This window comes from Gekko japonicus, unplaced genomic scaffold (assembly GCF_001447785.1).
Source record: "Gekko japonicus isolate JY-2015 unplaced genomic scaffold, Gekko_japonicus_V1.1 scaffold542, whole genome shotgun sequence".
NCBI classification, from domain to species: Eukaryota; Metazoa; Chordata; class Lepidosauria; order Squamata; family Gekkonidae; genus Gekko; species Gekko japonicus.
In genome coordinates this window covers 250836-264954 of record NW_015163104.1, presented here as the reverse complement: position 1 = coordinate 264954, position 14119 = coordinate 250836, and the positions used below count along the sequence as shown (strand labels likewise).

The following is a 14119-nucleotide window of genomic DNA, read 5'->3' as shown; positions in this document are numbered from 1 at the left end:
CGCAGCCAGTTATCCTCTTTCCAGTCCAACTTACCTCACAGGGCAGCCGTGAAGATAAACAGAAGAGGGGAACACCCTATAACATCACCCTGAGCTCCTCAGAGGAAAGGTAGAATGTGTCTCAGACAATTCTAACCCACTTCGCAGGCTGGTTGTAAGGATAAAATAGAAAGGGAGACATTATGTACCCTATCATTAAGCTCCTTGGAGCAAGGGCTGTCTAAACATTGATAGACAAGTTTGCCCTGACACCTTGGGGAGATGTTTTGCCTACATCAGCCTCCCCTACCCTGCTTTGCACCATTTATTTTGTGCTACTGTTGTGGCTGTCCACCCACCTGCCCAGTACCTGGTTCCAACTTTGGGCACACCTATAGATTGTTTTTTGGGGAGCACTTAATAATTTGTACCTGACCGCCATCCTGAATTGTACCATCTGATGTTTGTATAGGTTTTTAATACTGTGTAATTATGTTTTAATTGTTTTATATTAGTTGTATATATCTGTTGTGTAACCCGCCCTGAGCCCTGCTGTGCAGGGAGGGAGGGAGGGAAGAACGAAGGAAGGAATTTAAAAAGACGCCATTCTGCAGTTTCTCAAAATCTCAAAACTTTATTGAATAAACAAACCCTATCGCTATTGTTTATTGAATGCCTATGGCCTCTAGGCGCTTTGTAACAGTACAAAGGATGCCGCTGGCTCACTTCAGAACTTTCGACAGCATTTTAAAGCTGCCACCATTTACCCAGGAGGATACCTCCACATCCCCGCAGCCCCAAGATCAATCCATTGGACACTTTGCAACCCAGATTTAACCTTTCCCATCTCTCCAACCACATTGACATCCCAACTTTTTCAAAACTTGCCTCTTGTTTTGCAAAATCCCTTTCCTCCTTAGAATCAAGTAAATATAATTAAAAAACATATCTCTACCCAACATGCTTAGCAGCCTCGCTTCCCTGTGGGCACTTTTAGAAATTGATTCACTCATGTAGTGCTATCGCTCTTCATAGCACTAGGAGAGATCAACTGAAGCACAAAACATAATTGGAGGGGCCATGATAGCATAAATGCAGACAGTCCCTGCCTATGCCCAGGGGCAAAAGCCATTCTCAGACACTTTTTAAAAGACATCTGCAGTTCAAGTCTCTTGGACGGCTGTTTTCAGCCTCCTTCCTCACACAAGTCTCTTCATTCTCTGTGCTGTTAAAGGGTCCTGGAGGACTGATATATATATTTAGTTCATTTATCAGTTTCTTTCAATGCTCAGAGCCTCTGCTTTTGGTTGACTCAATTCGATTTTGAAATTTGGGTGTTTAGGAAGTTTCATTTGGGGTCGCTGTACTGGAATTTCTTTCTGTTCTGAAGTTGACTGGGGCTTATGCTATTATTTGGGAGCCTCCTAAATTGGAATATATTTCACGATTCCCTGGTGGTTTAATCTTTATTATAAGCAGAGGTGCTGGCTTGGGGTATTCATGTCAGAGTTCAACAGTTACCTGACAGGTAATCTCAATGAATCCAATGGGACTTGGACCTCAGCAAACACTGCTGCTAGTCAGCTAAATTCAGGAACATTTTTTTTAAAGGCATGTGAGATTTTTATAAGTGTTTGGCTGATTTAACTTTATTGGATATAAGGAAGGCCCCCCACCAGTGTTCCCTCTAAGGTGAGATAGTGTGAGCTAGCTCACAGTTTTTTAGCCTCCGGCTCACACATTTTGGGTCTTAGCTCAGGAAGGATGGCTCCAGAGCAAACTAATTTATGCAGTAGCCAAATCACTCACTCACAGCTTTAATGGCAGTAGCTCACAAAGTAGAATTTTTGCTCACAAGACTCCACAGCCTAGAGGGAGCATTGCTGTGCCTCCAATTTTTTGCTCATTTCAAAAGCTTTTTATCTGCACAAAGTATTTGAGCTTCCGTAATCCAGGAGCAAGGCATATTGCAAAGTATGCAAAGCCCTAGAACCAGATTTCTCTCCTCGCTGAATTTTCGTTGATGTTTCGCAAGGTGATGTTACGTTATCCTCGGAATGTAAACACCACTAGAAGCCTCGATGAATTCTCTGATGTCGCAGGAATTTCTCCTTATGAATAAAGCTTTTCCCACACTCGGGGCATTCGTAACGTTTTTCCCTTGTATGTATTCTCTGATGTTGATTCAGTTTATCTCTCCGGTAAAAGTTTTTCCCACACTTGGGACATTCGTGCACTTTCTCTCCAGTATGGATCCTCTGGTGTCTCAAGAGATTTGTTCTCTGGTTGAACCATTTCCCGCACTGAGGACATCCGAACGGTTTCTCCCCTGTGTGGATTATCTGATGGACCATGACAGCTCCTCTGGACGTGAAGCTTTTCCCACACACCGGACATTCGTAAGGATTCTCACCCGTATGAACCTTCTGGTGTCTCAGCAGGTTCGATCTCAGGTGGAAGCTTTTGCCACATTCGGAGCACACATACGACCTCTCTCCCATTTGGATCATCTGGTGCTTAACAAGATATGATTTGGGCTGTAGGTTATCCCCTGATATGGGATGTTCAAAGAAGTCCTCTGCAGCATGATCGATAACAAATCCTGATCGGCAGTGGTACCTTCTACCATACCTGGAGACTAAGGGCTTTTTTGCCCGGGAGGACACTGCAGAGTTCCCAATAACAGAAGCTGTAAATGCGATCTCACTGCACCCGTGCTCTTCCTCTGCTGGCTTTGTCCCCCGATCCCCGCGGTACTTGCATCTTTGCTCATAAATTTCTGCTGTCACCGGACTCTCCCAGGGAGAGATTTCTGCTAATGTCCACTGTGCTTCTTCTGGGCCCAGCTCTACCTGCTGCCAGTTCTCCACCTTGATCTGACTTCTCTTCTCGTCACCTGAAGAGACAGAGAGAGGAATTTTGTCCATGCTCTGGTCACCGCTTGTTTAGAGCCCAGTAAATTCTCAATGGGGGGGGGGGATCCTGAAACTTCCCTCCCAGCTCCACATCCAACTGATTCAAGAGCCTCTGCTGAACTTATCCCTCCGTTGCTGCCCCTATGATCACATGGCCCCTCTTAAACCTAGAGCATTCTTCCCTTTCAGAAAAGAGAACCTAAATAGTTCTAATTCTATGCCAAAAAAAACCCGAATCCCCCTAAACCTGACATTGAATACACCAACAACAACACACGACTGTGACTGTTTCGGTATACTTTACATACTTTTTGCTAATCATACGGAGGACCAAAGAGCCATGGTAACCACAGGAAGTCAGAACTCTATTGCAGGGAAGAGGCTGTGGCTCGGTGGTAGAGCCTCTGCTTTGCATGCAGAAGGTCCCAGGTTCAGTCCCCCACATATCCAGTAAAAGGGATCAAGAAGAGGTGGTATCCAAAGACCTCTGTCTAAGACTGTCAGAGCAGACAAGACTGACCTCCATCAAACAAGGGAGCAACCCTACGAAGAACTACTCAAAATCCTTCTGAGGTCTATTCAGTGCAGCTTACTCATAGGATAATTTGATTGTCACACAAGGGTCTCATAGTCTAAGGCAGCTTCAAGAGTGTTCATATGCACTCATGTTGGACATTTACAACACAGCGCTTCACGAGGCAACTACAAATTAGTCTTCTCAGGGATTTCAGCATGCCTGCAAACTGCGAACCCAGGTGCGCAGGGTACGAGGTGGGTGGAAGGGTACAACAAAAAGTAGTTCCAAATTCAATTTGCAGCCAGATATCAAATTTAGTTTCATAAAGCAGCTTTCTTTCTCTAAGCCCCACTAAATTCAATAAGAGACACTGCACAGCCAAATAGGCTTATAAAATAGTCCCAAGCCTTCTAGTCACAACTGACTTGTAAATATGAACAACTGATTGCGCCCTGAGAACACAAGTGGAGTGATCTTTTCTGGGCCCATGGGTCAACTCCAGGAAATGCCAACTGCTTGCTCAGTTGTAAATGTTAAAGCAGGGCTACCCAAAATAATGCTTGCGGACACCATGGCACCTGCCAACACCTTTCCTGGGGCCCACCAAGTGTTTTTAGAAAGTGGACAGGACCAGGTAGGGCTTTTGCCCAGCAAGACTTCTGATTGGCCATTGAAGCTTGGCTGTGCAGACTTTGTGGATGCAACTGCCACCACAGCACAAGATTCTTTACTGTGTGACTGAAAGTAAGCTATGGCAGCCATTTTGTGGCTGGCTGGACCTCCTGAGGCAGCCATTTTGTGGCTGTGCCCACCATCCTGTGCCAGAATTCCAAAGCTGTTTGCAGGGTCAAAAAGGCTGGAGCCTCCTATTTTAAAAGTTAACTTATTACAGTGTCTGTGAAATTTGTGGGGAAAGCTCTTCAGAATTCTAGAAGATAACTTGAGAGAGTAACAAGGGATTAAAGCACTGGTCCACCTCCCCCTTGCCCACAAATGGCCTTCAGGGGAAAAAAATATTGCCTACTAGGAGTAGAAAACCACATTAATGTGGTCTGTGGATGTTCTGATGCTTAGTCAGTGTGTTTTTGTGACTAAACCGCTTCCCACAGTCAGGACACCCATAAGGTCTCAGTCCCCTGTGAGTTCTCTGATGCCCAGTCAGCTTATCTCTCCGAGAGAAGTTTCTGCCACACTCGGGACATATGTATGGTTTCTCTCCTGTATGGATTCTTCGATGAACCATCAAGTGTTCTCTCTGCCTGAAGCATTTCCCACACTGAGAACATTCAAAGGGTTTCTCTCCTGTATGAATCCTCCGATGTCTCGTTAGCGCTCCTCTCAGAGTGAAACTTTTCCCGCACTCGGGACATCCGTGCAGTTTCTCTCCTGTGTGAGTGATTTGGTGCTTTTTCAAAGTTTCTTTGTATCGGAAGCATTTCCCGCACTGAGCACATGGATACGCTCCACCTTCGGCGTGAACTCCATGGTGTCTCTTTAGTGACTTTATACAGCTGAAGTTTTTCCCACACTGAAGGCAACTGCAAGGCTTCTCTCCCGTGTGGTGGGTTTGATGTCCAAATAAATTATCCCCGATCTCTACTAATTCATACTGCTTGTTGCCCATGTCGATTCTCTGTTGATCAAGGACATGTTTTGACTGGATGTTTTGCGCTGATGTGGGACAATCATCACTGGGATTCTCTCCGGTATGCATCGTAACGAGTCCAGATTTGTAGCGGTGTTTCCGCCCAGAGCTGGCGAACAAAGGCCTTTTCCCTGCTGGGTCCACCGAATAGGTGTTGCAAAACAAATCTGCGAGGCCTTCTGTGAACCGACTTCCTTCATTCTCTTCTGGCCTCTCCTGTTGCCAGTCAGACACATATCTCTCCCTATGGATGTCAAATGTCCCGGGAACATTCCACTGAGTTATTTCTGCTAATGTCCCATATATTTCCTCTGGGCCAGAGTGTCCCTGCTGAGAGTTCTCCACTTTGATCTGACTTCTTTTCTCATTACCTGAAGAGACAGAGAGAGGAATTTTGTCCATGCTTGCTCACCTCTTGACTAGAATCCTGCAACCTCCATCTTACAGCCCTTCCCCTCCTCTCCTGTCTCCCTGTTCAGCCGATTTCGGCAGCCTCCACTTAAATGTCTTCTCCCGTCTCTACAATCACATTATATGCCCCCTTGTGTCCAAAGTCTAATTTTTCTCTTGCCCTGATCTGGGTGGCTTAGGCTAGCCTGGTCTCGTCAGCTTCTGGAAGCTAAGGAGGGTTGGCCCTGGTTAGTATTTGGATGGGAGACCGCTGAGAAAGTCCAGGGTCATGACACAGAGGCAGACAACGGCATGCCACCCCTGACCGTCATTCGCCTTGAAAACCGTACAGGGTCGCCGTAAGTCAGCTGCGACTTGACAGCGCTTTCCACCACTACCAATTCTTCACTTAAAAAAAATTACAGGAACAGAAGAGATATGTACCACGGTAAACTTAACTGTGTGTAAAAGCGACCAAGTGTACAAAGGTATACAGATCAAGGAAGCGCTCTACTTTGCACAGATCTATGGTACTGCTACTTATTGGTAGTGAGATGGAGAACACCCTCTACAAAAGACAGAAGACCAGACCTGCTGCCTTCCATTCTACTGATCGAACCCCGGGTCAGACCTTCCCTGCGGAAAGGGGACAGTGCTAGCTCAAAAGGACTGTGCTTTGTGAGGCAATCACAGACTAGAGTTTTCTGCACACTCACGGGATACAATTCCCAAGCTGCCCTACAGGAAGACAATGGCAGGCACTTTTGGTTTTAGAATATACAACCTCCATAAGCCTAAAATGGTGTACTTGTTACTAATACGATGAACTTTGCGTCTTGTGTATGTACAACTGATCCTTCCGAGGGTACAACTGAGATCAATGACTCTGGGCCTCTGGGTCAAAACTGAGGGATACCGACCGGTGGTTCTGTTGCTATCTCAGGTTAATTCTGATGCTACCTTGATGTAGTGTTGGTGGCATCTTTGGAAACAAACCTTCCAAGAGGACCACTTTGGGGCAGTAACAAGAACTGGAGGCACTGGCTCACCCTGGTTCTGAAATGACCCTCTGGGGAAATCAGGTGCCAGTTCAAAAGCAAAACCTCTGTCCAGCACGCTACGCTTCAGTCTGTCCTCCATGAAATCTCTGGTATGCGATCATCTGATCTCTCACAGAGAAGCTGCCACCACCAGCTGTTTTGTACGTTTGCCGTCCTCTGGTGGTCCCATCTGCTGATCCCCCTGAACGAAACCTTCCTCCCGCACTCAGGACAACAGTAAGGGGTTTTTCCCCATATGGCTGCTTTGATGTCTAATCAAATTGGCCCTCAGAGGAAAGGTTCTTCCACACTCCAGACACTCGTGAGGTTTCTCTCCTGTATGGATCGTCTGATGTCTAATTAAGTGAGCCCTCTCAATGAAGCAGTTCCCGCACTCAGGACATTTATGGAGCTTCTCCCCGGTGTGCAACCTCAGATGTTTCGTCAATGCTCCTTTGGAAGCAAAGCTTCTCCCGCACTCAGAACATTTGTAGTATTTCTCCCCTACGTGGCTGCTTCGATGTCTCATAAACTTAGATCTCATATGGAAGATTTTCCCACATTCGGGACATTCATAAACCCGCTCTCCTATTTGGATTGTCTGATGTTGGCGCAGGTCTGAGTTTTGCTCCAAGTTTTCCTCTAGAGTCGGATGCTCATAGCAATCCTCTCCAGTGTGCTTTACCAGAAAACCTGCATTGTGATGGTCACTTTTGCCACACTTGGGGACGAAGGGGTTTTTTGCCATGGCACACAATGCAGAGCTCTCACTAACAGCAGATTTAAGAGCATCTGTGGTCTCACTGCATTCATTCTTTCCCTCCGCAGGTTTCTTCCCCACCTCCCCAACAGATGCCCCCCTTTGCTTGTGCATTTCAGATGGCCCAGGTCTGTTCCACTGGGTGCCTCCTGCTAATGTCCTGAGTGTTTTCTCTGGTCTAGTCTCTGTCTCTGCCTGCTGAGAGTTCTCCGTCTTGATCTGACTTCTCTTCTCACCACCTGAAGAGACAGAGAGAGGAATATGGTCCAAGCTGCGGTGAACTCTTTTTTAAAAAATCATTTAAAGCTTACTGAAATCTTCTTGTCGTATACTTGGGGGAAAGGGCTGTGGCTCAGTGGTACAGGATCTGCTTGGCATGCAGAATGCCCCAGGTTCAAACCCTGGCATCTCCAGTTAAAAAAGGACTGGGTAGTTGGTGATGTGAAAGACCTTGACCAGACACCCTGGAGGATCACTGCCCATCAAGAGTAGACAAAAACTGGCCTTGATAGACCAAATGGTGTTTGATGTGGTATAACGCTATATGTGTTCACAGGCTTATTAGGCATAAAATATTTGTGCTACACACAGTTTATGGGCGAAGGAAGAAGGTGTACTGGAAACCAGATCCACCCATTCTACAAGTCACTTTACACATCATCAAGGATTCTCTGTTGAAAGACCAAAAGGCATCAATCAAAACAGTTCCTAGGAATTGCATTTGGGGAAGAACAACAAACCTCCAAGTCTCCCAAGCGTGCTCACGAGACACATTTCCCAGGGTGCCTTGGGGGAAAGCAGTAAGAAGTACAGTGGTCTAAAATATTATTTACAACCCAATTTCAAAGAAGAAAATCTTTCAGTCCCATGAAGCGCCAACTGAAGCGTGTCAGACTACTGTCTAAGCTACCTTACTGTTTACTAAGGAAGAGACATATGGAACACTCTGTGAACAATTTGACATTCTCAGAGCATTTAGAAAGGTCAACAACAGCATTGAGAGAAGAAGCTGTCAATGCGCAAAAGGGGTACTCCGAAGCTTAAATCAGGGTAACTTTCCCCCTGAATCTCTTCCCGCATCCAGAACATCCACAAGATCTCTGCCCTCTCCTTTGCAAGTTCTCTGATGTCTGAAGAGTTTCTCTCTCTGAGAGAAGAATCTTTCACGGTCTGGTCATTTACATCGCTTCCCTCCAGCATGGGTTGACTGATGTTCGATCAACTTGTCTCTTCGAGAGAAGTTCCTCTTGCATTCATGGCACTGGTACGGTTTCTCCCCCGTATGGATTCTCTGATGTCTCACCAAATCGCTTCTCTGATTGAAAGACTGACTGCAATGTGAACATCCAAACGGTTTTTCCCCGGTATGGATAGTCTGATGCCACTTCATATCTCTTTTCCGACAGAATGACAGGCCGCACTGCGGACATCTGAATGGATTCTCTCCGGTACGGGTTCGCTCACTTTCCACTGATACTAGCCTATGAATTTTCCCAGACTCAAGACTTGGTTTTTTTCCAGTAATGGTCCTCTGATGGGTTGTCACCTTCTTCAAGTCACCAAAGTTTTCCCCACCCTCGGGATGTTCATAATGTTTCCCCCTATCTTGGGTTGTCTGATGCTGTTCAAGGTACGATTCTTTCATAACACGTCCTGATCCGCAGGGGTGCCTTCTACTATACTTAGACATTGTCGAGCGTCCTGCCCTGGGACGCACCACAGAGGTCTCGCTATCGGCAGGAGCGCCACCTTCCGTGCGTTCGCTGCGCTCCTTTCCTTCCTTCCCCTGCTCCCAACGGGACTCACATCTTTCCTTGTAAATTTCAGCTCTTGTGGGAAAATTCCATCGGACTATTTCTACTAACATCCTGGGTGTTTCCTCTGTCCCAATCTCTCCCTGCTGAAACTTCTCCTCCACCTGGAACTGATTTCTCTTCTCATCACCTGAAGGGACAGACAGAGAAGAATTTTGTCCATGGCTCTAGGTCACCTCCTTTCTAGATTATCGCCATCTCCTTCTTCCCCAGCCTTCCACTCCAGCTGACCTGGGGAGCCTCGGCTAAACTATCCATTGAAATACCTGCTAAACTGAGTGTCCTGTCAAAGAAACTCATTTGATGGGCTCGGAAGAGAGGGCCTTTTCAGTGGCCACCCCATGATGATGGAACAACTTCCCCAGGGAGATGCACCTGGCCCCCCTCACTTGTGATCTTTAGGAGGCCGTTGGAGGTGGTTTCATTTAGGAATACATTGGCTTTAGTTTACAAGCAGCCCTGAGTCCTGATTTTAAATTTTGGTCTTTATGTATTTTACTTATCTCATAAGCCTCCTTGAGCTATGTAAAAGGTGACTAATAAATGTTTTAAATAAATAAACAAAATCCATCCTGTCCCTCCATCTCCCTTTTCCTTATCACAAGGGCTATGTGTGTGTTCTCCTCCCCTAGGTTTAAACAGAAAAAAAATCCGCAATTTCCCTGTAGGTTGTGCAATGTAGACAGACAATCAGACTCATGTTCTCCACTTCCCATTATTTTACATAACGTCACTGTTCTTCCCATGGGGAAGGGCAGGAAGAGAAAATGGAGCTTGACACCCATCTTTCTATTTTTCACCTCATGGCTTCCTTGTTTTTGGTAGGAGAGAGGAACATTCCAATTTAAAAGCGAAGATTATGCTTCGTGAGGCAATCTGAGACCAACAGGTTGCATTCAGATGTCATTTTTAACTGGCAGTAAACGGGGATCCCCCTGACCTGGATTGGCCCAGGCTAGCCTGATCTTGTCAGATCTCAGAAGCTACGCAAGGTTGGACCTGGTTCGTATTTGGATGGGGGACCAACCAAGGAAGCTCAGGGTCACTACATGGAGGCAAGCAATGGCAAACCACCGCTGAACGTCTCTGGCCTCAAGAACCCCATGAGGGGTCGACGGAAGCCATCCGCAACTGGTTGGCACTTTCCGCCACCAAACGGGGATCCTCAGAAGACTGACTTGGTTACCCTGTTTGTCTCACTCCTTGCTTTCTCTCTACACCTTCCCACACAGAGAATCCCGGTCGAAAACTATCTCCAGTTCTCCATGAAGGCGAGCGTGTGGGTTAACAGGGCTAATTTCCCTCTCTCCTCACAAACCGAGATTCTAAGCCGGAGTTCAATTCAGACATAGAATACTGATTTGATTGGGGCGGAGGGGGAGCTAACTCTGGTTATACCACCTGCCTGCATTTGTATGTCAGATAACTATTTCGTTTCTAACCAGGATTTCCCCCGCACGCGCACACATACACACACACATACAAAAGGAAGGAAGGAAGGAAGGAAGGAAGGAAGGAAGGAAGGAAGGAAGGAAGGAAGGAAGGAACCTGGCACATGCCCAAGCCCTGCAAGAAGCTAGTGTCACAAAATCAGCTGAGAGACCCAGGTCTGAATCCCCATTCTGCCATGGAAGCAGCTTACTGAGGGAGCCTGGGGCCAGTCAGACCTTCCCAGCCTAACCGACCCCATGGGGCAGACTGGAACAGGAGAGAATGATGTTGTGAGCCATTGGGGGAGAAAAGAAGAAAAAGAAGAGGAGGAGGAGGGGGAGGAGGAGGAGGAGGAGATTGGATTTATACCCTGCCCTTCACTACCCAAGGGAGTCTCAGAGCGGTTTACAAACTCCTTCCCCTTCCCCTCCCCACAACAGACACCCTGTGAGGTAGGTGGGGCTGAGAGAGCTCTGACAGAAACTGCTCTTTTTTCAAGGACAGCTCTTATCAGAACTATGGCTTCCCCAAGGTCATCCAGCCAGGTGCAAGTGGAGGAGTGGGGAATCAAACCCGGTTCTCCCAGATTAGAGTCCGCGCACTTAACCACTACACCAAAGCAAGGTACAAATATCTCAATAAATAAATAAATACATCCCCGCTTAGTGCTGGCCGGAAGCGACGCTTCAGCGCCACGTCCATCTCTCAAGAGGCTTTTTCGAACCCTCACAAAACACAATTCCCAGGAGTCTTTGAGGAAAAGCAACGAGAGGGATGTGGATTGAGGACACGCAACGAGAGGGATGGGATGTCAAAAACGTTCACTTGTTAAGTTCCACGGGAACTATTCCTACCACGTAGTCACAGTCTATGCTAGCCTACTTCCTGCTTATTAACACAGATCAATTTGAAGATTCATCTCCACAACCTAAAGCTCACTTCAACAACAGAAGGCTAATCCAGCTCCCTAGGCCTGCCAGGGGGCCGTTCTGCAGCCCACCAAGAAGCTGAACTGATGTGTTGGTGGAGGTGTCTTTCAGAAGAGAATCTGCAGAAAGGCAGCATGACGAGGGGAAGGGGTTTAGGTGCTGGTTCAGTATCCTGCACTTGCTTCTCAAAGATCCCGTTCCATGACTGGTGGCCATGGGACTACGAACTCTGCCCAGGTGCTCTCGCGCTTCATCAGGGTAGCTTTCTGACGGAGACTCTTCCCGTGCCTGGGGCATTCACAAGGGCTCTGCCCTCGCCTCCATGCGTCCTCTGATGTCTGATCAGTTTATCTCTCCGAGAGAAGTTCCTCCCGCACTCAGGGCACTGATGCGGTTTCTCTCCTGTGTGGATTCTCTGGTGTCTAATCAGATGCACTCTCTGAATGAAACTCTTGCCGCACTCAAAGCACTTGTACGGTTTCTCTCCCGTGTGGATTCTCAGGTGGTTCATCAAAACTGTTCTCTGGATGAAGCGTTTCCCACATTCGGGGCACTGGTATGGTTTCTCTCCAGTGTGGATTCTCAGGTGTCGCATTAACGTGTTGGACGTGAAGGTTTTCCCACACTCGGGGCAAGCGTATGGTTTCTCCCCCGTATGGCTGCTCTGATGTCTGATCAGGGTCGCTCTCAGAGGAAAGCTCTCCCCACACACAGAGCACTGATAAGATTTGTCTCCTACAGGCATTATGCAACCTTTGTAGAGGTCTGAGGTTCCCTGGAAGTTGTCCCCCCACAGAGAACTTACATAGTGGTCCTTTCCAGTATGTTTTGTAATGAGTCCTGATTCGTACCTCCTACCGTATTGGGAGACCAAGGGATTCTTTGCCCTAGCGGGCACTGCAAAACTTTTGCTATTGGCAGCCGTAAGACCGTCTGCAATCTCACAGCATTCGCTCTCCCCTTTCATGGGCTTCATCCCCTGTTCCCTATTGAACTCACATCTCGGCACGTGAATTTCAGCTGTCGCAGGGAAATTCCACTGGGATATTTCTGCCGCTGCCCCCTGTGTTTCCTCCGGGCCCGCCTCGCCCTGCCGAGAGCCCTCCATCTTGATCCGGCTTCGCTTTTCGAGACCTGAGGAGGAAGAGAGAAATTTTCCAAGTTTTCTCGACTTCATTCTGGACTATCCTCTCCCTCTACTGTTGACTTCCATGGCCTTGACTGGCACTCAGCTTCCTAATCCGTCCCTCTGCCCTTCTGTGTGTGCTTTGAGCTAAATATCATATTTTATCATTGGATTAGATTTTTTTTAGGCTGCCCTTCCCTGCAAGCAGGGCTCGGGGCCGCTTACAACGAAGGTGTATACAATAGTGATGTCAGGGGGTGTGGCCTTATGACACACTTCCGGTGATGTCAGGGGGTGTGGCCTTATGACACACTTCCGGTGATGTCAGGGTGTGTGGCATATGCTAATGAGTTATGCTAATGAGTTCCCCTAGCTCTTTTTCTACGAAACGATCCCTGACGTACATCAACAAATAAAGCAATCCGATTCCAAGATGGTGGTGGTGGTGGGGGAATTCAGCTTCCACAAGCCTCCGGCAGTGTGTGTGTGTGGGGTAGTGTTTTTTTTTTGCAGAGAATGGAGAGTAGGAGAGTGCCAGACTAAATGCTATCCTGTCGCTGTCCCCGACCAAATGCCTGGTGGAACATCTCTGCCTTACATGCCCTGAAGAAAGGCAACAGATCCTGCAAGGTATGGATGTTCTCCAGCAGAGAGTCCCACTGGGCAGGGGCCAGGGCCAGAAAAGCCCCGGCCCTGGTTGAGGACAGCCGGATCCCTCTTGGGCCAAGGACCACCTGGAAGTTCTTACTTCCCGAGCGTAATGCTGTCCTGGGAAATCAAAACACTCCATATCTGCCAAATCTGCATATCGCAGTTCAACTTCTGCTAGCTCGAACTGGTGGGAGAGATCCACAAAAAAAAACCAAAACCCCAGGCTCAGGCACACATGCACACAACCCCCACGACATGCGCCAAAACAGTGGCACGTCAGACAGTTCTGCACAGCACAGCTGTCAGTTTTGCATAGCACGCTGGGTTTTCCACCGGGTTTTGGGGGAAAAAGTGTGTCTTATAGAGCAAAAAATGAAGGGAAAGGAGTTTGTAAGCCGCTCTGAGACACCTTTCGGTAGTGAAGGGCGGGGTATAAATCCAATCTCTTCCTCCTCCTCCTCTTCTGCTAGCTCGAACTGGTGGGAGAGAGCCACAAAAAACCCAACAAAACCCCAGGCTCAGGCACACATGCACACAACCCCCACGACATGGGCCAAAACAGTGGCACGTCAGACAGTTCTGCACAGCACAGCAGTCTGTTCTGCATAGCACGCCGGGTTTCCCACCCGTGCAATGAAGGGGAGCCCCTCTGATACTGGTGGTGCTGCCAAGGTGGGCAGCGTGAGGGAAAGGGACAGGTACGCCTGACACCCATCACTGCGACAAGCTCAATGGCCTGGCGGCACCATTGGGGCTCATGACCCTCCCAGCATGGCCGGACCAAACATAACCCATCTCCTCGTCTCATTCTCCCACTGGCTAGCTGGGAAATCAATGTCTTTACAGAAAGACACTGTGGCAACCGATGCTTTCATAAGGAGACCCTGTGGCAAGTTCCCAGTCATGGAAAGAGGGGAGATTT

General features: G+C 47.8%; 1 protein-coding gene across 1 annotated transcript in view; it reads right to left on the bottom strand.

Annotated features, from left to right (window-relative positions):
• Positions 1–1986: 1986 nt before the first annotated feature.
• Positions 1987–14119, bottom strand: part of LOC107106586 (zinc finger protein 568-like) — a 40450-nt gene continuing 28317 nt past the window's right edge. Inside the window, exons 8-11 of the mRNA XM_015406766.1 lie at positions 11739–12554; positions 6805–7074; positions 4566–4872; positions 1987–2328 (exon numbers count right to left, since the gene is read on the bottom strand). Coding sequence (XP_015262252.1) covers positions 2049–2328; positions 4566–4872; positions 6805–7074; positions 11739–12554 — 1673 coding nt within the window. The 3' untranslated portion in view covers positions 1987–2048. The remainder of the gene's footprint in view (positions 2329–4565; positions 4873–6804; positions 7075–11738; positions 12555–14119) is intronic.